The 21,532-nt window shown below is 44.5% G+C and overlaps 1 protein-coding gene across 1 annotated transcript in view; it reads left to right on the forward strand.

The window, feature by feature from the left end:
• GYS1 (glycogen synthase 1) overlaps nucleotides 1-21,532 on the forward strand; it is a 167,624-nt gene that overhangs the window by 33,302 nt on the left and 112,790 nt on the right. Inside the window, exon 2 of the mRNA XM_086930200.1 lies at nucleotides 11,387-11,568. Within this exon, the coding sequence (XP_086786326.1) occupies nucleotides 11,387-11,568 (182 nt within the window). The remainder of the gene's footprint in view (nucleotides 1-11,386; nucleotides 11,569-21,532) is intronic.

Below are 21,532 nucleotides of genomic sequence, written 5' to 3' on the forward strand. Positions count from 1 at the left end.
TAGGGTGGCTTGACCAGTGTGCCCAGTGCCCACCGCCCCACATCCTGTTAAAAATAGCTTCAACCCTAGGCAATGGGGTGCTCAGGGCTGTAGGATGACTTGGAGAGGGTGGGTCCCACGCCCCTGCTCCCCAATAAAAAAAATGCATTAGCCCCTGGGGAGGGGGTGCTTGGGGCCATATTATGGCTTGGAGAGGGGGCTTGCGCACCCCCACCCCCTAAAAAGGTAAGCGGCCCTGTGGGAAAGGGTCACCGGGGCCCTAAAATGGCTTGGTCAGGAGGGGGCTGCAAGTCATCTCTCCACATTAAAATGCGTGTGCTGACCGCTGGGCCCTAGCCCATTCCAAAGGGTCTTATATTTTAAGTATGGAAGCCTGCACCTTTTAAAAAAAAAAATATATATATATATATACAGGACTGCGGATCGTTCACATATTTCCCTACTACGTTTTCTAATACCAAAACCATTAGAAATTGTTCTCAAAGGAGCCGTGAATTGATACAATTCTTCAGATTCTGCCACTTGTATCTGGGACTCGAGTGCCTACAGAGAAGCGAACACAGTGCAAACCATGGTCCGTGGGTCCATGGGCTCCAGGCGGAAGCAGAGATAGCACAACCCAAGGAATCATAGACACCACAGTAGTGGTTCTGTGGGATGTACACCTAAGCAGAGATGACACAACCCAAGGGCAGCCCCAGACTCACTGTGGGTTTATGCTGTAAACCGAAGCGGTAAAGGCACAACTCGCTTGAGGGGGGCTACTAACGAAGCAGTGAGAGGAAGCGTTTAAAATGTAGTCTTGTGGAGGAAGATGGAGATTAGAATTAGGAGAAGAGGTGAGGCAGAAGTGGGTAAGGAAGAAGGGGAAAGGGAAGATAAATCGATGGAGCGCTGAGCAAGGGTCTTCTGTGGCCCTGACCGCCCCAAACATAGACGACACAAGAAAACACCCTTAAATTTAGTCATTTACCAAGATACTGCATGGTGCGGGGTTAAACAGTGCAGTGCGGGAGGGTTGACTGCTGAACGAATCATGTCACTGACCGCTTTTTTCCAAAGCCATCGTAGGCTAAAAGCTATGTGAAGAAAAGCTGTTGATGACTGGCTCATTTTAAGGATTATGGGAGCCCCAAGCAAGACCTATTTTGGGGGCCCTGTTTTGAACAACCACCAATTCTATTACTCATTTTCTGCTACTTTAAGTTTAAATGGTGCTAAACAATACTAAATTCTGGTTAAACTTTCAGAAACGTGGTCACATAAAAATACAGCTGGAATAAGAACTGCCTGTCAAAAATCCTTCAGATGACACCAAGCAGAGAAAGATAGAGTAAGATGTAGATGTAGTCGGTGAAGAGGAAAAAAAGGTTGAGGTAGAGAAATAGACTGAGGTGAAAAAGTCAAGGTTTGCTGTCTCTTCGGGCCATGGAAGGCGGGGGCATGGGCAGTTGCCCACTTTGCCTATGCCTTAAATCCATCTCTAACTGAGGGAAGATAAACTCTGTAAAAATTCAAATCTGGCAAAATAACAAAACAATACAGAAGGAAAATTAGGTCTCACTCCATGTATTTTGTGCCTGTTCAGTTTGTATCAAGAAGGACCTTGTACGTCAGCTGCTCCAAGGGCCACCTCTGTAAGCCGAGTCCTGATGCATTAATCAATTTGAAGCGCAGTAGGGCTACCGTTGCCACAAGGCATTAAACAAAAGCCCAGGAGAGGAAACATGGCATCCTGCGATCAATGAGGACCTGGCAACTCCAGTTCCATTTGAATTGTGTTGCGATTGCTCCTGTGATCTGTAAAACAAAAAGGACAGACATGCATCTTTTTGCAGACCAAAGTATTTAAGCTTACATTTCATTTGACACTTTGTTTTTTTACAAAATCTATTTAGTTAAAACTTCAATATCGTTCTGTTTAAGAGTGGACTAAGTTTATATAAAAATATTGTACTCGCCTATCAACGGAGAGACTCGGAATGAAAAACTATTTATATAATTAGACAGCATTTGGGACACTAACTTTCAAATTCATGCATATAATTGGCATTTTATTGCCTGACCTCCACCACACCCACAGTCTAAAATAAATGTACATGTGCTTTACGTTTCAAACGGGATGTGCTTTATATGTCTCTCTCGTCCAGGAAAACAGTTGAGGAATTGCACTTTATGTGACTGATTTTGTTGCTTTACTATGCAAAAGTGAAGAGATTCAGATTGCATTCCTGGAAGCTCCTTCAACAGCCAGGCACGTAACCCCTGTATACAGCTGTTAAGTAGTAACATTGTAAATGCATCTAGTTTGACAGACACAACTTTTTTTTATACAGTATGCTTCTTTTTAACTGTAGTACTGACTGGACAAGTCTGCTGCTTGCTTTCACACTGGCAATGTGTGTAAATCCTTTGCAATTGTGTTGCAGTTTTCGAAACTTCATGTCCCTTTGTTTGGGGGGAGGGGGTGGAGCCAAACAATCAGAGTACGGAGGCCTTCGGCGGTGAATTGAGGGATGTTTCTGCTGTATCCCATTTGTTTGTAATGTCTCTTAACACTTCACCTTTATTACGAGCTCTTAAAGAGCTGATCACCTGTCAGCACAACACCCTTTTTAAGTCGAGCTTCGAAAACCTGTGGTATATACTTTAGTATATACTAGTTTATATACTTTGTGGGCTTAGAGCCCGCCCACTGCTTTTCATTTGTTCCTTTTAAGTGTCCTTTAAAAAGCCTTGCTTACAAGTGGTTAATCTTTCCTATTTGTCCCTCCTTTTGTCCTTTGTTCACACCCACTGAGCAGCGCCCTAGTAGTTGTGACCTTCCACTTGTCCCATTGTAACATCTGTTTAGGGACTACTTTTCCCTTTATTTAGGAGCATTGGACATGAGCACGCGATGTTTTCAGTTGCTCTGAGCTTAGACTGCTGTTTACCTAAACAGAGCTGTAATTTTTGTTCTCTCCTCACAACTGCGGCGCCCTCCTCCCTAGCGTGCCTGCAGAGGTACTTAATATCCTTGTGCCGAACCCTTTCCTACCTAGTGCGGTCCCCTTCCCCCCCCCCCCCCCCCCGACCCTGCTTTTTCAATTTTCTTTAAAAAGCGAGTGCTTCTGATCATTACTGTGATAAACACTTCTCTGTCCGAAAGATACATTTTTTAGCCGCGCAGACATTAAGTGATTTGCCCAGAATCACAGGATGTTCAGCCTCCCACCAAGACGCAAACTCAGTTCCCCAACTTCAAAATCAACCGCTTAGCAGTTAAGCCACATCCTCTTTATATTTATCTGCAATTACAAATAATTGTAATGCTTTAAGTTTAAGGCATTGTGAAGGGCGCTGATGTTTTTGAATAGCTAAAGAAAGGCAACAATGCAGTGTTATTCTGAAAACATAAAACAGCACAAGTGGTATTGTCCTTTTATATCTCCAGTTTCATGCTCTGTTTTAATTCGTAAGGGTTCATTGTTCATAGTATCCGTAGACCCGCCCCGGCGTCCCCTTCCGGTCTGTCCTGGGATGTGGCAGTCCTGACGCTGTTACAAGTTCTGGAGCAGCGGACATTTTCCCTGTGAGGAGAGGAGCTTATCTGACCAGCATTTTGTACATAAGTTTTATTTCCTTCGAAAACCAGGTAGATGGGTACCTGGCATACAGAGTTCTTTAGGGATGTAGTGCTTGCATTATCATTAGTCCAAATCACTCGTTGTTCTTCAATATGGAATAGTTTCTGATGTGCCAAAAGTTAATGCTGACTTCCAAATCAAATCATTTTCCTTACTTTTTTACTCTGCATTAAAATTGAAAAGTGCCATGTCTCTTCTACTTTTTAGCTGTACGACCCTGTTTGCACTTGCCTGAATTGTTTTTAATCTTGATATTTTAAGTACTTTCTCAAACTTGTACCTGTTGTGAGATAAAAGTTGTTGCTTGAATCTGTTGGTTTTGCTAGGAGGAAGGAGCAGCTAAAATCGGGGTTCCTGCTCACTTCTGCCATTTTTACTTCGCTGGGACAAGGAGAGGAGCCATTTTCTGACAGTGTGCACTCTATTGCTCATGCTTTTAAACCAAGGAGCTGCTTATGGCAAGCCCGTCTATGCCCGTCCGCGTCCCGGAGGAAACCAGCGCTGGCCATGCTGCTGATTTGACTGCTGATAAGAAGCAGAGATTGATGTATGATGGGACAACACTGCAAAATTTAGGTATAGAAGCGCCTTGCAAGAGAGATGTTATGGAGTGTGGCAAGTTCGATGTATTCCAGTGCGCATTCTGCAACTGGGTCTCTTCACGTGGAGCAGAGGAATCTCCCACTCACCTGTTAGCAGCTACACTAGACCTGGGAGGGAAAAACATGAGGGAGATCTCTCCGCTTTTTTGATAAATATGCACTCCCTGCAGAAGCATGAAATGTAGGTTTCTGACCTTCTCCAGGACTTCAACCAGATTTACTGTTAATGGAAACTTGGCTCACTGAATCTTCCAATCCCACGCCGGCAGCGGCCATTTCACATGGGTACAAGGTATTTAGGAAGGACCTTTCCCTTGGTAAAGGGGGGGAGGCTATTATCTTTAAGCAAGAATTTGATTGCACGGCTGTTACCCTGGGAGATATAGAGGGGGCAGAATGTCTAGGTTTCCTCTGCTCTCTAGCACCATATCAATCCCTTGCAGGTGCTCTGATCCAAGGTCGGTGGGTGCCATATTTAAATCCCTTAACGAAGCCGAAGAGCCTCAAATATAGCCACTTTCTTTTTCTGGGTGATCTAAACCTTCACATGGATATACCAATGGAGTTGTAAGTCATCTCTTTGACTGAGACTCTCTCAGCTCTTAACGTCTTTCCTTATGTGTCTTGTCTTATGCATAGGGCGGGACATAACCTAGTATATACAATAGAAGGGGGTTCCCCAAGGCAATACAGGATATAGGCAGGAAGGGAGGGGATCAAAGCATAAATAGAGAAGAACACCCTGCCAAAATGAATACCCAATGGTAGGCCTATATCCCTACTTCCGGCCTTTTCCAAGGTGCTGGAAAAACATGTGAATGCAGTCAATGTGGGAAAATATAATCTGCTGCCTAGTAAGTAGCCAATCGGGCTTTAGAGCTAGCTGCAGCACCGAAACAGCCTTGCTGGAGGTTACAGAACATATCAAAGAGAAGTTAGATCAGGGGGCGAAAGCAGTCCTAGTATTGATAGACCTGTCGGTGGCCTTTTATACTGTCCCTTATGCTAAACTCTTGAAAAGTATTGAGAAGCTTGGTGTCCCTGGTACGGCTTTAAAGTGGCTAGCTTCTATTCTAGAGGACGGAAGTCAGGAAGTTGTGGACTCCAGCCTTCACTGCTACCCTTACGAATTAGAAAGTGGGGGTCCAGCAGGGCTCTGCTCTGAGCTATACGCTTTTTAATATGTATATGACCCCACTAGCATCATTGGCGGAAGCATGCGGGGCTAAAATAATATTGTATGCCAACGACACCCAGCTGCTCTTCACCTGTGAAAAAGGGGCAGACTTTGAGGGGGGGAAAGATTAGAATGTGCCTCCCTAGGGTTTTCAATTTTTGGATGAGGAATCAATTAAAGTGCAACCCCGAGGAATCCGAGATTATCTTTTTGGGTGCACTCTGAAGAGTGGAGAGACTGGTGGCTTTTGGACTTGTCGCCACCACCCTCTGCTCACAACACAGTCAAAGGTCTGGCATTTTTATCGATAGCACTCTTGATGAAACATCAAATTCAAACTGTAGCGGGCACCTGTTTTGGTCTACTATGAATGCTGAGGAAATTTTTATCTCTATCAGTGACCACTAGGAAAACTTTAGTTGAGGCACTGGTTGCTTCCAGACTGCATTACGCAAATGTGTTGTTCCTGGGTCTACCTGACTACCTAGTCAACAGTCTTCAGGGATTTCAAAATGCAGCGGCGAGATTGGTTCTCATTTTAAATCCCAGGACACAAATGTCCCCTCACCTCCGTGCCCTTCACTGGTTACCAGTGAGAAAGAGGATCACATTTAAGGCTTTGATGCTTACTTTCAAAGCCTTACATGGCATGGGTGCCTGTTACAGCAGGAAGAGAATATCCCATTGCACGACATCAAGAACTCTGAGGTCATTATCCAATCGCCTGTACCCAGGATACGTCTGGCTCGATCTGGAGGAAGATCCTTTCTTTCTGGGAGTTCAATCCTGGAACCCTCTTCTGGTGACCATCAGAGACACTATGGATCTGGCTGTTTTTAGGAAACGAGTTCAATTTTGTTATTCCTCAATTAAGAGGCATAGGGGGTAGTGGAGAGCTGCCTATTAGCGCGAGGACACTCTTGCTCAGTAGCCGTGCGCTGTACAAATGCAAGTTCATTCAGTCATTATTCCTCATTAGTTCCTTTCTCGTTGTTTGAGCTCCCTGTGTCCATTTTTTGCTTTGCTGGAATTCTTTTGCTGCTAAATACAGAGCTGGCTCGGCACTGACACACAAGGCTTCGTTATGAGTCTGGCTGTCCAACGACCGCCAGACTTATGGTTGAGGTCTCCCAACCTCCCTTTTAAGACTAGGGCGATCAGGCCGCCCTGGAAACACGGCAACAGCCAGGTAATCACTCTTCCCTTGCGATTGCATGGTGGTTCTGACTCCGCAATATGCTTGGCGGGCCGCAGCGTATTAAGAGTTTCCTCACCACCACACTTTTCATGGTGGCGCAACTTCCATGAAAAGTGTGGGGGAGAGTAAACAAAGGGGGCCCTACAGGGCCCCCAGGTGCCTCACGCTATGTGGATGCACATAGAGGGGGGCTTAACATGTGCCCCCCAGTGTGCATGCACACCAGTACCTGCACAGCATGGGCTGCAGCAGTACATGCCGTGCAGGTACCGTCTATGACGTTCCGATTGCGGTGCCTATTTTATAGGCACCGCCCTGGGAATGCCAAAGAACCGCCTGCCAGAGCATTAAAAAACTCCTGATTCGGCGGGTGATTCCTGCACAGGTTTGGTGGTGCGGGTGGTCCTGTCATCGCCAAACTCATAAAAAGGCCCATAGCTTTGATCTCTGGTTGTTAACTTCTATCAGGTGAGAGAGACTTGAGAAGTGAATGCTTTATACATTCACCTCGCACAACATTTGCAAAACCTACCCTGCGTCAAGATTGAGCAGAAAGTTGGCCACCTTCGTGGGTCTGAATGGTCAGATTTAGTCTATTGCCCTCCATTGTTTTGCACACACCTGACTGGACAGTGGTCAAGTGCTTTAGTTCAACCGATGTGCCCCCAAAAGAGATTGGTGCAGTGTGCGTAACAAGTCAACCCACTCTACATTGAGTAGACTCTAGATAATTTATTCGTTCAGCCTTCTGAGCGTGATCTGTGCTCTGACTGTACTACCTTCCTATTGACTCCTGGTGCGTTGCCTGTGCATTCTGCCAGAGCAGGGGAGGGAAGTTGCTACTCTGTGGGAAGCCCCTCAAATATGCTCCCCTTTTGGCTAGCCTTCTTATTTTTGTTGGGGCCTATGCTCGTGCTTATAATGGGCCCTCTTTCTTTGGGCATGGCACCATATTTGATTTGGCTTCTATTCTGTCTTCATTAGTTGTGTGTCAGAACCAGAAGCTGGGAAAAGCAGTGGCTATCTTGAAAGGGAACATCATAGAATTTTTGGGGTTTGCAAAATTCCTGGGAATATATCTTGTGTGCTCTTGAGGTGGCACTGTGGGCTTTTTAGGTTTGAGCCAAGCATGTATTCCTGAATCGGACTGCATGACCCAGTGTGTTGTAACTGTCCCTGGCAGCACAGCATCCAGGATGATGTGCTGCATGGCTAAACACTTAAAAGGGCCCAAAGGTGAGACCAATTGACTAAGCTAATGCTTGTGTTTTTTTTTTTTCGTTTTTTTTTTGAATGCTACTTAAGACTCCCTGCGTGCTGAAAATTATACAGTCGGAGGCCACCTCGGCATGTAGCTTAAAGGAAACCTAGGTTCGGAGTCGATTAATATAATGAAATATTGCAATAAAATACTATTCTAAATTGGGTTTACTTATCTTGACAATACTTGCCATGCGTGGTAATGACTGCGTGGAAAGGGCAATACTGTTGAAGTTGAGTTGTAATGTCACACAACCCACCCAGAAGAGCACTAGACACACTGTCCTTGGGAGGACGGTGGAGTTGGGTTGGCCTGCTTGAACATAGTGATGTCCCAGCAGGCTGTTTAATGTGAAAGGGTAGCTGGGCTGGACAAGTGGAGAAGGACATTGACTGACCTTCAAGTCCTTTGAGAGAAGCTGGCTTTGGAGACCTATCTTGGTCTCTAGACACCCGCGTGCTTATCTCTTGCTGAAAAGTACATTTTTGTACCACAGACCACTGGATTGCAGGGTTGTCCGAGAGGTCACTTTTGCTTCAGAAACCTCCTTGCAGTGAGACCATGAGAATTTGAAAGGACGCATAAAGGAATGCTGACCGGTAACCCCCTCTTTCTGTAGCTAGGAGAGCCACCGGAACAGTGGGTTCCCTTTCGCTGCCCCTCCCCCTCTTTCATTTGACCGGTATGGTACTCAAGGTCAGCTAAGCCTCCTCTTGAAGATAGTGTAAGGGGCCAGGGCTGAAGCAGCGAGCCCCCTTGGAAGGGCATCGGAAGAGAAATCCATCTGGAGAGCATGAGAAGGGGCGTCCTCGCCTCTTGGCAGTGGTCGACAGCCACTTTCTCGCACTATCTTCACAGCAAAGGCAAGCAGATAAGCAAAGGGCGTTTAGTGCATTTTCTTCCATGTCCAGCTCCTTGACTGGCCCCGCTGTACCTCCCCAGGGCGGATTCCTTCTCTGCGAGCTCCATCTGGAATACTGCACTTTAATGTTTAATAGAACGTGTATGTGAAGTAAGTTTGAACATATCACGCTCTCTTTCACCTTATTGAAGCCACTTACCTAGTTAGCTACGTTGTTTATAAACTGCATTGACTGGAGCAAACGCAAGCTCAACAAAAAAGAAGCAAAGTCCATCTTCATGCCTGGCCACACACATAATACACGTCAAAGTTCTTTACATTAACCACCACAAATTCTAAACTTTCCACGCATCTCTACTTGCAAATAACAATGCACAACAAAAAGATGGAAATTCAGAACCGTGCCAAAAGTGCACTCGATTAAGAAAGTGCAAATGTGGCATACTAATGATAAAAGGTCTGACATTCCCCTCCCTCCACCCTCCTACTCCCGTTTACAAGGAAGTCATATTTCTCTCTTCTCAATTGTTCGTTTTTGCTCACCTTTCCTAGCTGTAACTCCACTAGCTTTCTATTTTTCACTTCACAGAGTCCTCACTCCTTCTCTTGTGCCGTATCTTTTGTTCCTTTGAAACGCGGTTATATACACTATGCTAACTTTTTTTTGTTTTTCTATTCTTTTACGTTTCAGAACACATCAGGAAATGCTGTAAAAATTTAATTGAAACAAAAATCAATAGGAATCGTACACCAGTTCTAAATAACCAATACCTAGACTTCTCTGCCCAAGTCATGCACACAACAGAATGAATGTGTTTACAATTTTCTGAAAATCGGAAGAGAGAGGGTCCAGCACACCCCCTTCAAAGCGAGCTGCCTCGCTTTCAGAATGAGCTGCCTCATCTTTAGAGCCAGCACTACTAGCCCTTTTGGATGACTAGCTTCTCTTCTCCCGCGCTTCTCGGCACCCTTGCAGCCAGGGCACCTTTTGACCGGAAAACGAATTGCCAGAACAACAAAACAAGGCAACAACCCTTCTCCATCTATGCACCCTTGATCTGCAACTAGATCCCCACATCCATCAGTACTGCACTAATGTGGAAAAAGCTGAAGGTGCACTTCAATGGCCACTACATCACAGCTCTGTACCAGCCCACTTCCCCTCTCAGAACTCCGCTCCTTTCCAAACACTAATTGAACGCATCTTTGTCTTTGACCACGTGCACCTCTCCATCATCTTTGTGTTAGATTTGTGCTACACAAATACCTCATACATACATACAATATCCTAGCTGTCTCTTTCTTTGGATGCCCGTGAACCAAAGGTCTAAAATTTGGTGTTGGACAGCTTGATATCAGGAGCGCTGGGCCTTGCTGCATGATGACAGTCTATAGAACTGAACTTCCTACTCTGACATTCAGGGGGGTTTTCATATAGTGCCTTGAACACAACACTCACTGTGAATTGGGGATAATTCTCACACGTACTGGCACCCAAAGTTCATGACTGAGATCTGAGGTGAAGATAGAGAATGTATTGCCCTGCTTTTCAAACTTATTGACATTTTCTGGACTACAGGGCGAGGAAACTGGACTGAGGTCCAGGCTGTTCTAACCTAGCCAGATTTTCAGGCTATTCACATAATTTCGATTTATATGCAGTAAATATGAAATTTAATAATTTGAATATTAAGTTATTATTATGAGTATTTGGCATGGATCCGAGCCTACTGAATCTATTTTAGACACTCCAGTCCGAGGAAATCCTTAAAAGGAGAAATTTCTATGAAAGAGCAAATCTGGCAAAAATATCTGCACTCAGAAGACTGCTTAATTTCACATTTCTTGCGGCGTGAATGTGGAAGGTAGTGGTCCTAATTGCTGCAAAAATATGCTTCTAGATAAGCAGATGCGACTCCAGATAAAAACCCCAGGATGGAACAAATGCTCCCAGAGACACCTTAGTATTGGTCATCCATGGACCCTGCTCCTGTTGAATCCGGTGTGGATGTTTTCTCGAGAAGGAGCTTGTTGTGTATTTTTTGTCCTCTGAGTTAAATGTGAGGAAATGTGCAACCGTGCAGGATTCAATATGGCTGATATATTTTCCTATCCTTATTAATTCTTTTGAACCTCGGTTGCTGCTGCCGCTTTCCTGCTACTGTCCCAAGTTTCTAAATTCCAAATTTATATTGTGAAAATTGATCGGGATACCGGTCAACACTAATTGCCACAGTGGAACCAACGTCTGCACTTTTTGAAGTCCCTGTGGGATTTACTGTGTTGCCACTTGGGCCTTTAAGGCTTCACTTCCCAACAAATCAGAGTCCGTGCTAGAAGTGTTTAATAAAAGTTTCGAAAACAATTGTATAAACTTGTGATATGTTTAGTTTGCTATTGTTCCCATTCTGTACTGTTTCATATATGCAATTGCTTAGAAATGCACCATGTTTCACCTGGTTTTCAAATAGCTTAGCCTTCTCGTGTTTTGTGTAATTCCTGGAATTAGAAAGGGCAACTAATCTCCCAATCCTGTCTCCCAGGGTGTTCTCGTCAGTGGTGAATTTGACAGTGTGTTTGTTCATTGAGGTGTTCCCATACTTGCTTGCTCCCTGATCGCTTGCTGCCTGCTCACATCCTGTTTTTTCATTCCACAGTTGGAGGTATCTATACAGTGATCCAGACGAAGGCAAAGATCACCTATGACGAGTGGGGAGAGAACTACTTCCTGATCGGTCCATATTTTGAGCACAATGTTCGGACTCAGGTAGAGCTGATTGACCCTCCGAACCCAGCCATCAAGCGCACAATTGAGTCCATGAATTCCAAGGGATGCAAGGTGAGCTGAGATCTGCTGGGTTGCCCATGCATGGTAGCTGATGCCCTCCCTGGAACCATAGAGGGGCTTTTCCATAGAAAGTAGCCCCAATCTTGAGACCCACTAAAGCAACATGAATAGTGCTGACAACACACCCTACCTACATTCACGATGATAAGGGTTCTCTTTGCTGCTCTCTAGCCCTAGCTTCACAATTCTACTTTAGGCAGAGTGCTAGAAATATGCTTGATGTACGGCACAATGGAGTTCTGACATGGATGATGTTCGGAACCCCTGTTGCCATTTAGCATCGCCTAGTTCAGCCCTAATGCGTTAACCTTTAAGTCTGGAAAGGTGTCTACATAGGTTAAACACTGTTGACAGCTGGTGTGAGCCGAAGAACAACTCCGCATTTTATCCTTCCAAGTTTGATACACTGCGAGCCATTTAATTGATAAGGATCGTCGCCAATATAAATGTAGTGTTTTCCAAATGAAATAAACAGGAAACATGAAGAAGTCCACAAGTGTAATTTAATCGCCTCATCCACCAACAGCCCAAGGTCGTAACTGACCAAGAATTCACATCACATTCCTATTCTAAGAATTACATAACATTCCTATTCTAAGAATTGTCCTGAGCAGAGAACCTAGATTCTTGAAGAGAAAAGATGCATGTTAATAAAGCACAACATTACACTATTGTTTACAGTGCCTGGAAATAACAGAAACTGCGATATGACATGCATATAAAAAGAGTCTTACTGTAGGGAAAGAAAGATCTATTATCCCCATAATCTGGAGTAATACATAACCTCCTGAGATTCTGGATTGATAGCAGAAGATGTGCTTCTGGCTACCCCTTACGGCTCAGGTTCAGCCTGCCGCTGTCCTAGTAAAACACTGCAGGCATCCCCCAAATATAAGTGTCTGTACCATTTTGGCTAGATAAGTTATGTACATCAGTAGTAATTAGATAGGTGTACATAGCTGGGGTTAGTGAGTAGAATTCAGGGCTCGGAGTGTGGAGGTCCAGTTCTAGAGCTAGCAAGAATAAAGATTTTTTTTTAATGGAGAATCAATAGTCTGCACTGTATTAATTGTGGTTTTTTTTTGTCTGACTTGCCTCTAACTCCTGGAATTCTTCTACCCCAGTACATGTTTTATCTATTAGGCTCTAGACCCAATATTCAGTTTGTTTCAGACACTTTATCACCATGTGTTTCAGATTAAATTTGCACCCAGTTCCAAATAGCTTTTTTCACCCAGCATCTTAAATTAAAGCCTGCCTTCAAACAGTGTAGAGCATGCCGGACACGCACACTGGAACTGCTCAAAGGCCCTGGCTGTGGGTTTAGGTTCTTTATTTCAGTTTGCCTCCAGGTATTCTTTTACCTGCTTCTTTGCTGTTTGCCTTCTGGAGTTCAGTGGAGAGCTTGCTATGGAGTTTTGTTCTCTTCTGTTGCTGTGTCCTATCCATATCCATCTTTTTCTCGTAATGATGGTATCTGTTTTCTTAATCGTATCTGATGAGCAGTTCCTGGTTTGAGATTGTTTGCGGCCAGAAAATGCACAAGATTCTTCTTAGGTTACTGGTGTGGAAGGCTGATAGTTTGTTGATAACGCTATGCATAATTCGCCAGTATTCTGTTGCATACAAGAGTGTGGACAGACCGCAGCTCTGGTAAAGTCTCAGCTTGGTGTTGGTGCTGTGCTGAGATGACCTCCACACATTGCTCAGTATCCTGAAGGTATTCCTGGCCTTGTTTAGTCTGCTCTTGATGTCACTGCCTCCCTCTCATCACATCTGATAGTACTGTCTAGGTAGGGGAACTTCTCCAGTCATGGCTAGGTCCTCTCCATCCTCCTTGATTTGTGAAGACTGGGATGGTGACCAGCATGACATCTGATTTCTTCATGTTGATCTTCAGGCCCACTTGCTGTGAATAGGAATTGAGGTGAGGCATCTTTTCAGGCACCCAATGATGTGTGCGAGAGAGCAAGATTAGGTCATCCGCATATTCCCCCAGTGTAGAGAATAACGTCCGTTTGACGCCTCTGGCTTGGTCTTGTGCTGTGCGTCGCATCACCCAGCTTATGATTTGGTTGAATAGCAACGCTGAATCGTGCATCCCTGTCTCACACCAGTATTGATTTTAAAGCTATACTCCGTATCTCCCACCTTGCAGGTAAAAAATTATCAAAGAGGCTCCTGATGAGAAGTATCTGCTGCAGTAAGCCATCAGCTCTCAGTACAGGGAGACTCTGTCTGGTGTGAAATCACCCTTCAGTCATTCCTGTGTAAAATCCTGGTGAAATCCTTATACAGCACATTTTCTAATGCTGTGGACTAGCAGTTCAGTAAGGAATTGGCTGGGTCTGCAAAGCCAGAGTGTGTTGATCAGATCCTTACTCTGTTGGAATAGAATCAAGAAAGAAAAATGTACCCTGCACATGTGATATCGTTTTATGGTGATCCCTACCTGGTTTAAGAATTTGCTGCCTAGAGCATTGGGATATATGGAAAACAGTCAATAGTTACCATATCGAGGAGGAGTTGGGTTCTTGCATTAGTCCTGTAATGGGCTAATTTCCAATGGCGTGAGGCAGGGAGTTTGTTCTTAATGATTTTTTTCGGTGCCCTGATGAAGGTGTATGGCGTTTTACAGGTTACACCGAAATGCCTGTTGGCATGAGATTGAAGCCATTATAGGACCATTAAACGATACCAACACAGGTCCAACATCAAGTGTATAAAGGACTGAGGAGAAGTGAAGTACACTAACACTGGGAAAAACTTTTTTTTTAATTATTTGTATGCAATATACATTAACCCCTTCCATGCTGATGACGAACCCCAGCCGTCATGCACTACGGTGCTGGTGTGCTGATGACGGCTGGGGTTCGTCACGGCCCGCCCCTGTTCGTGTTGTTTACACTACACCAGGGGAATCGCGGCCGCATGGAAGGGGTTAAAGAAGAATTTTATATGAGTTTTTCTCTCATAAACAAAAGACTATATTAACAATTGTTGGACACTGTTAATGTACAGAAATGTTATGTAAAGGTGTGCATAGGGGGTATGAGGTATGAACGAGTGTATTTTAGGAGGGAGTGGCTGTGTGTGATGTGGGGAGGAGCTAATTCATTTGGATTTTGTGACTATTTGCTTTGTGTAAGAAATCAACATATGTATTTAAAGAATCCTGTGTAACAAAGATCGGTTTCATTTTTTAATAATTAAATTTTGACCTAAATGAAGTGGAATTATGTTTTGGTACATATTGTACACTCTATATGGATTGTGTTTGTTTGTAAAGAGTATTTTGATAACATTGAGAGACTATATAGCGGTTGTTTCTATTAATAAGGGGAGGTGGTGTATGTTTGGTCTATTTTCCCTGTTCTGTTACTTGTATTTATTTCCGGGGCCCTCTTTCCCTATTCCTAGATCCTTACTTTATGCAACATCATAGAGCAGTACACAGAGTAGCCGAGGCCATTCTAGATCCTTACTTTATGCAACATCATAGAGCAGTACACAGAGTGGCAGAGGTCATTCAAAATTAATTTAAGTCCTGTTAGGTCCAGGTTTATATGTGCCATTGGCCATATAGATGTGTTTGCTCTTCTGAGAAGCCCACTGGTTCAGTGATATGATGTTCTTCAGTGTTGCTGGACTAGATGCAAGAGTGCCTTTCCCTATGTTAAGGCGTTAGCCCTGGCATCTCGCTAATAAGGGTGGGCGGCCAGCTACGCTCCGTGCACGGAGTGCGAGTAGTGCCGTCTCCTACGCATTTTGCGTAGCGGGCGTAGCCAGGCGGCACTACGCGCGCTCCGCAGACGGTGCGTAGCCGGCCGCCACCCGCCTCCCTCCCGCCCTCCCTAAATACTTCAATAAAAGGATAGAAAGCTTTTAAAAACACTTACCTTGTCCGCCGCGTCCCCGGGTCTCCCTCTCGCCGTCCCTGGATTCGCGCCGCCATTTCGAATACTAATGCGCATGCGCGGGTGCCCGCGCATGCACATTTCTCACGAGAAATGCGCGGGCGCCCGCGCATGCGCATTAGTATTCGAAATGGCGGGCCAAATACAGGGACGGCGAGAGGGAACCCCGGGGACGCGGCGGACAAGGTAAGTGTTTTTAAAAGCTTTCTATCCTTTTATTGAAGTATTTAGGGAGGGCGGGAGGGAGGCGGGCGGCGCGTAGTGGGGCTACACGGAGTGCGCGGGTGGGCGTAGTTTTGTGCCCACTTCGCGTAGCTCCGCGTAGCCCCACTCCGCACACTACGCCCAGGGTTACTCGCTAATACCCCATTGACTGCAGAGCTAGTGCAGTTTGAAGGTAGTTCAAAGCTAAAGCCATTAACTTGCCTAGTTATTTCCACAATATATTCAAGAACAGTACTTTTCAATGAGTCTTTCCAGATCTCGTGCTTGGCCGACCTTCCTGGTAAGAGGAGTTGGATGTGACTTGTGTGGTCAAAGTACATTCCTCATGTGGGTGTCATCTTTGCAAGTGATGGTGGTGCACTAAGCAGTTCAGTATTCATCTCAGTTTAAGGACAAAGGCACTCTGTATATTCTTCGGTGTGCCACTAAAGTGCTGTCAGATCAGATCAGGGGGATGGCTAGTGCTGGGTGATGTGCCACTGCAAGCTGTACTATAGACTAAACTTTGGCCAATTCTCTCCACTACTAAAAAAAATAAAAAAATCCCAGGCTTCGACCCGAGGACCTTAACAACTTCAGGTCAATCTCAAACCTGGCAAAAATCCTCGAGAAATTTGTCCTACTCCAACTCAACCAGCACATCGACACAAACAATCTCTTGGACGCTCACCAATCAGGCTTTAGAAAGGGCTGGAGCACAGAGACAGCCTCACTAAATATTGCAGACGACATCCACAAATGTATGGATGCCGGTCGCTGCTGCCTGCTCATCTTCATAACCCATCCACGGCCTTCGACACGTGGACCATAAACTTCTTCTCCACACATTAAAACAATGGATCGGAGCAGGCTGCATGGTGCTGAAATGGTTCACCTCATTCTTCCAAAACCGTTCTCACCAAATCAAAATAAATAACGCAACCTCCGGTAACTCCACTATAACCAGAGGTGTCCCTCAGGGTTCAGTCCTCTCACCCACTCTCTTCAATATCTATATCTATATTACTACCATAATCAATCAAGCCACATCACCTACCACCTATACGCTGACGACATCCAGCTCTACCTGGAAGTCTCCTCCCCAGAAGACATACGCCGTTTCAATGATACCCTAAAAGAAATTCAAAACTGGCTATCACACAGCCACCAGCGGTATAAAAGGGGGTGGTAATGGACGGAGCATCTGAAACAATCAAACACTCCCACCCAGTCAAAAGATCTGGGTTTAATCCATCACCGTTCTTTAGCCCACTCTGCCACCCCAGTTCAGACATGGCTATATGTAAATCAATCTGACCCTGTGCCTCATGGGAACAGTCCAGCCCGAACTGCCAAGCCATGTCTTCCCTGGACCGGAATCCAGCTTCCGAGGACCGGTTTCTGGCAATCCAGCCATCTTCAGCCCGGCTTGCTTGAATCCAGTGGCAAAGTGAGCAAGGGACTCACGTCTGAGCATACCCTGCCACACTTATGGCGGCCAAAAGCGGTATAAAAGGGGGTGGTAATGGACGGAGCATCTGAATCAATCAAACACTCACACCCAGTCAAAAGATCTGGGTTTAATCCATCACCGTTCTTTAGCCCACTCTGCCACCCCAGTTCAGACATGGCTATATGCAAATCAGTCTGACCACCCCCTTTTGTATCACACAGCCACCTAAACCTTAATCAAGATAAGACAGAAATAATTCTCCTCTCTAACAATGGACAAACCCACCAGGTCCAAGAACAGGTTAAGCTCATGAACTCCCTAAACTATGACCGTTCCCTAACTGGCTGCGCCAAGTAGCTGGGCATCTTACTGGACCCTACCCTGAACATGAGCTCTCACATAAAAGCTAACATTAGGAGTGCTCACTACAAACTAAAACTACTCAACAAAATCAAGCCCTTCCTCCCGCCTATGATCTCAAGACTGCAACGCAAGCCCTGGTTCTATCCAGACTAGACTACGGAAATGTTCCCCCACAGGCACAGCAAAATCATACCTAGCCCCCATGAGAACAACTCTAAACGCAGCAAGGATGGACACAGGAGCAAATAGGCACGATCATAACTCGCCCTCTCTGAAAAACCTCAAATTGCTCCTCATTGAAGCACAATGCCAGTTCAAAACTGCCTGTCTCACCAACAAAGTCCTTCACACTGGCAAACCAGTCTACCTTGCAGCCAAGCTCACTAAGGCAGGCCAGGCAAGAAATCCGAGGAGCACCAAAAACCTACTTCTCATTCCCCCAAAGAGACACAAACAAAAAGCCCTGGCTTGCTCCTATTCGGGAAATTCCCCCAAAATCTATAATTCACTGCCAGCAGATCTCCGAACTAACCCCTCCTTCGTGACCTTAAAAAATCAAAAAACGTAAGAACCTCCTCCTCGCCCGACACCTTTAACCTTCGGACCATACACCGTAGTACCTTCCCAAAGACTCTCCATTTTTGCTCTGTCTGCTCTCTCCTGTTTATCTGTGTACATGTTGTAAAGCGCTCTGATACCCTCGGGTCTTGTCCGCGCTATATAAAACTCTCTAAATAAATAAAAAGACCAGTAAGGTTCAGGTTCAAAAACAAGTTTATTTAGACAATTGTCCATAAAACATTCTAAAAAAATACAGATTAATTCAAACCTTTAAAATGAACCCCCCTCCTCACAACCCCATCCCCATTACATTTCATTTTTTAAAATTCTGTTTAACAGATCGTAAGAACCGAGCAATCCCAACTGCCACATCTAAATATTGCATCTCAGACAGTAACTCCACCGCTTTGTTCCTATGAAGCGCATCATATTTAAAAAACAAAGGTCTTAAAAACTTGATCCGATTTGCAAGATAAAAACGCAGTCCATAAGAATATGCGTAATAGTGCATTTGGCTTTCAAAGGGCAAGTACAAAGACCACTGCAACTCTGTCCTATATGGGTGGGATGCATAGATTGGATTACATCCCACTCGAGCCCTTAGGATTTCTTTTCTCAAGCCTGGATCTGGTAACTGATAAATAAGGGAAAACACAATCCTGGCCAAGTGAAGCTAACAAGAAGCTAATGGATGATTTATTCTTTAAATCTAATTAACCACATTGTTGTGACATCATAGCAGCAGATTCTTTTAAAGCTCGTTTGCCTGGGAAAGTTAGCCAGGATGTGACTGTACCACTATTTAAATGGAGATTCTTCATTGCAGTCAATCGGGTTCTAACGGCCTTTGCTCACATCCTTTCACTGCTTTGGCTCTCTTCCCAACACAATCTGGGTACTTTAACCACCTCATCATTATCCAGCAGGGTGTGGAAGTATCTTGTAGCTTGAATGGCGGCCGCTATGTTCCAAGATAACAGACTGACCTCTCTCCTTATAGCCTGGACCATGGTACCTTGTGGGAGTGATAGACGTCTTTTAAGCACAACCCCTTCCAGTCTGTCCCATTCATAGGTTGGATCTAGAGAGAATATCTCTCCTCCATACAGGCCTATTGGTGGGATCGTCCCTTCATAGGCCTTTAATAATGGGTTACGGGATAGGCCCCCAAATCTGCCATTGAATCCAGATAAACGGCATGCCTGCAAGAGGGCCTTCTGCCTATTGGCATACCATTGCGCATCCCAATTCAAATTTTTCCTAAAAGTTAAACCAAGATATTTATACTGTTCCACTTGTTCCACCACCTTAGAATCTAGATACCAGGCAAAACTCTGCACTTTTTTCCCAAAAATCATAATTTTCGTCTTTTCCAGATTAATGCGAAGCCCGACACCTTTAACCTTCGGACCATACACCGTAGTACCTTCCCAAAGACTCTCCATTTTTGCTCTGTCTGTCTGCTCTCTTGTTTATCTGTGTACATGTTGTAAAGTGCTCTGATACCCTCGGGTCTTGTCAGCGCTATATAAAACTCTAAATAAATAAAACGACCGGTATGGTCTGACCACTGCTTGAGGAATCTGTTTGGAACTCAGGTTCACAAAGGTCAAGTTAACAGCTTCCCCGTGGGGCTTATTTACTTTGTGTAGCACTGCTAACCATCAGCAATGGCGCTAAAGCGCTTTATACACTGTAGAAAATCGGATTTTAGTTAAATAAGTGAAACGCACATTACTCAACACCTTCATATTCAGTAGAGTGCACTATTGTAATCATTGTTGGTAACCTCCCCCATTACTTCTATACAGCACTAGATAAGCACATAACCTTGACTTCCAAACTCTGTACAATTTACCCTAGCAGACCTCCATTTCATCGTTTAAGCAGTAAGCCCTTAGCCAACTGGCTCACCACTAAAATCCAGGCATTATGTAATCTAGTGAGGCTGTAAATGACCTAGCCCCAAACTACATTTCTGGCATCCTTTCCTTATACACACCTAACAGAAGCCTGAGATCCACCAACCGCAGTCTTTCAGTCCCACACAAGGCATGTTTTAGCACCTGCAAGTTCACTCCTTACAATTTCGAGGCCCTCTCGAAGAGTAAAAAAAATATAATTGAAAAATTACCACCTGCAGCTCTGAAGAAGAGTGATTGCTCCCCCAATTTGCTGTAAATCTGTCAATTCCATGCCTTTATATTGCAACAGCTAGTCCTGTTATGGCACTTGTTACATATAGATCCTCGCATTTGTTGAAATTAACCAGGACATTCGCGGCTTTGTCTAAACTGTATTAACAGCCCAACCTTCAGTTACCTTTTTACCGCAATTTTTACTATGTAAAACATTTCTGTTCAGAATGTTACTGCTGCAAAATAAAACAGTAAATCACCCATACAAGGAGATGTGTTACAAAGCAGAAAATGAGTGGGGAGTTGTTGTAACGATTTGCTTTGAGAATCTAGCTCTGGCTAGACTATCCCCAACAGAGTTCCTAGATATAGCTTCGCAAAAAACATTGCGTCAGGAATTGGCCAGTTAGATTATCCTTGAGGCGAGACATGAACATTGCAAGGATGGCCACCATGAATATTAATAGATGGAAACGCAGTTTAGGAGTGCTGGTTAATCTTATATTGCACATTAAGGCATAAAGATACTTTTTTTCTTCTTGCCCCTTAATTGGTAAATTTGTTTTCCAGGTATTTAGAGGTACCCCGTTGTAATGCATTGTATGAGGTACAAGTTATCTTTTATGTACCTCATGCTAAGACTGGCTTTCTGTGATCAGATTTCTTTGTTTGAAATATGACTTGGGCAATAGAGCTGGGGACTGCTTTTAGACGTGCAGGGCAGTCGGTGAGTAGTGCATTGACTTATTTGACCATGGCTTTTACTAATCTCTCCAAATTAGTTCTGGGGAAAGAGGTGTATTGTGATTATTGGATGATAACTGCATAAGTTAATCACCCTAAACATTGTAAACTTTCTTCAGTTATTCTGCAAACGTTTGGTTTCCTTATCCCAGACAAACACTATCTTTCTAACACCTCTACTAGTTTTACAGCTCTGTAAGTAACACTCTTCAACCCATAGGGCACTAAAGAATCCGTTAAAAGCGACAAGAAGTTCCTAAATTACCTCAGAAATGTGTTCTGCTCCTGTTGATGCGTTGATTAACGTCCCATAGTGTTTGTGCCTCCAGCAACCTGAACGAGCCTCAAGATGCTTTTATTGCGTCGTGGAACACAGCTCTGTTTTAACCGCTGCAACTTAGATGCATGATACTTCCACACTCCGGCCTAAGAGCCCTTCTTGTTATGTGTATTTTTAGAGCGCATTATCAGGCGCGAGGGTATCGGACTGTGAGAGCCGTGCTTTGAGGGGGTGGTGGAGGGGAGTAATCGAAGAGCCAGGTCTTCAGCATCTTGTGGGACTGGATGAGGATGTG

Source organism: Lissotriton vulgaris, chromosome 7, assembly GCF_964263255.1.
Source record: "Lissotriton vulgaris chromosome 7, aLisVul1.2, whole genome shotgun sequence".
NCBI lineage: Eukaryota > Metazoa > Chordata > Amphibia > Caudata > Salamandridae > Lissotriton > Lissotriton vulgaris.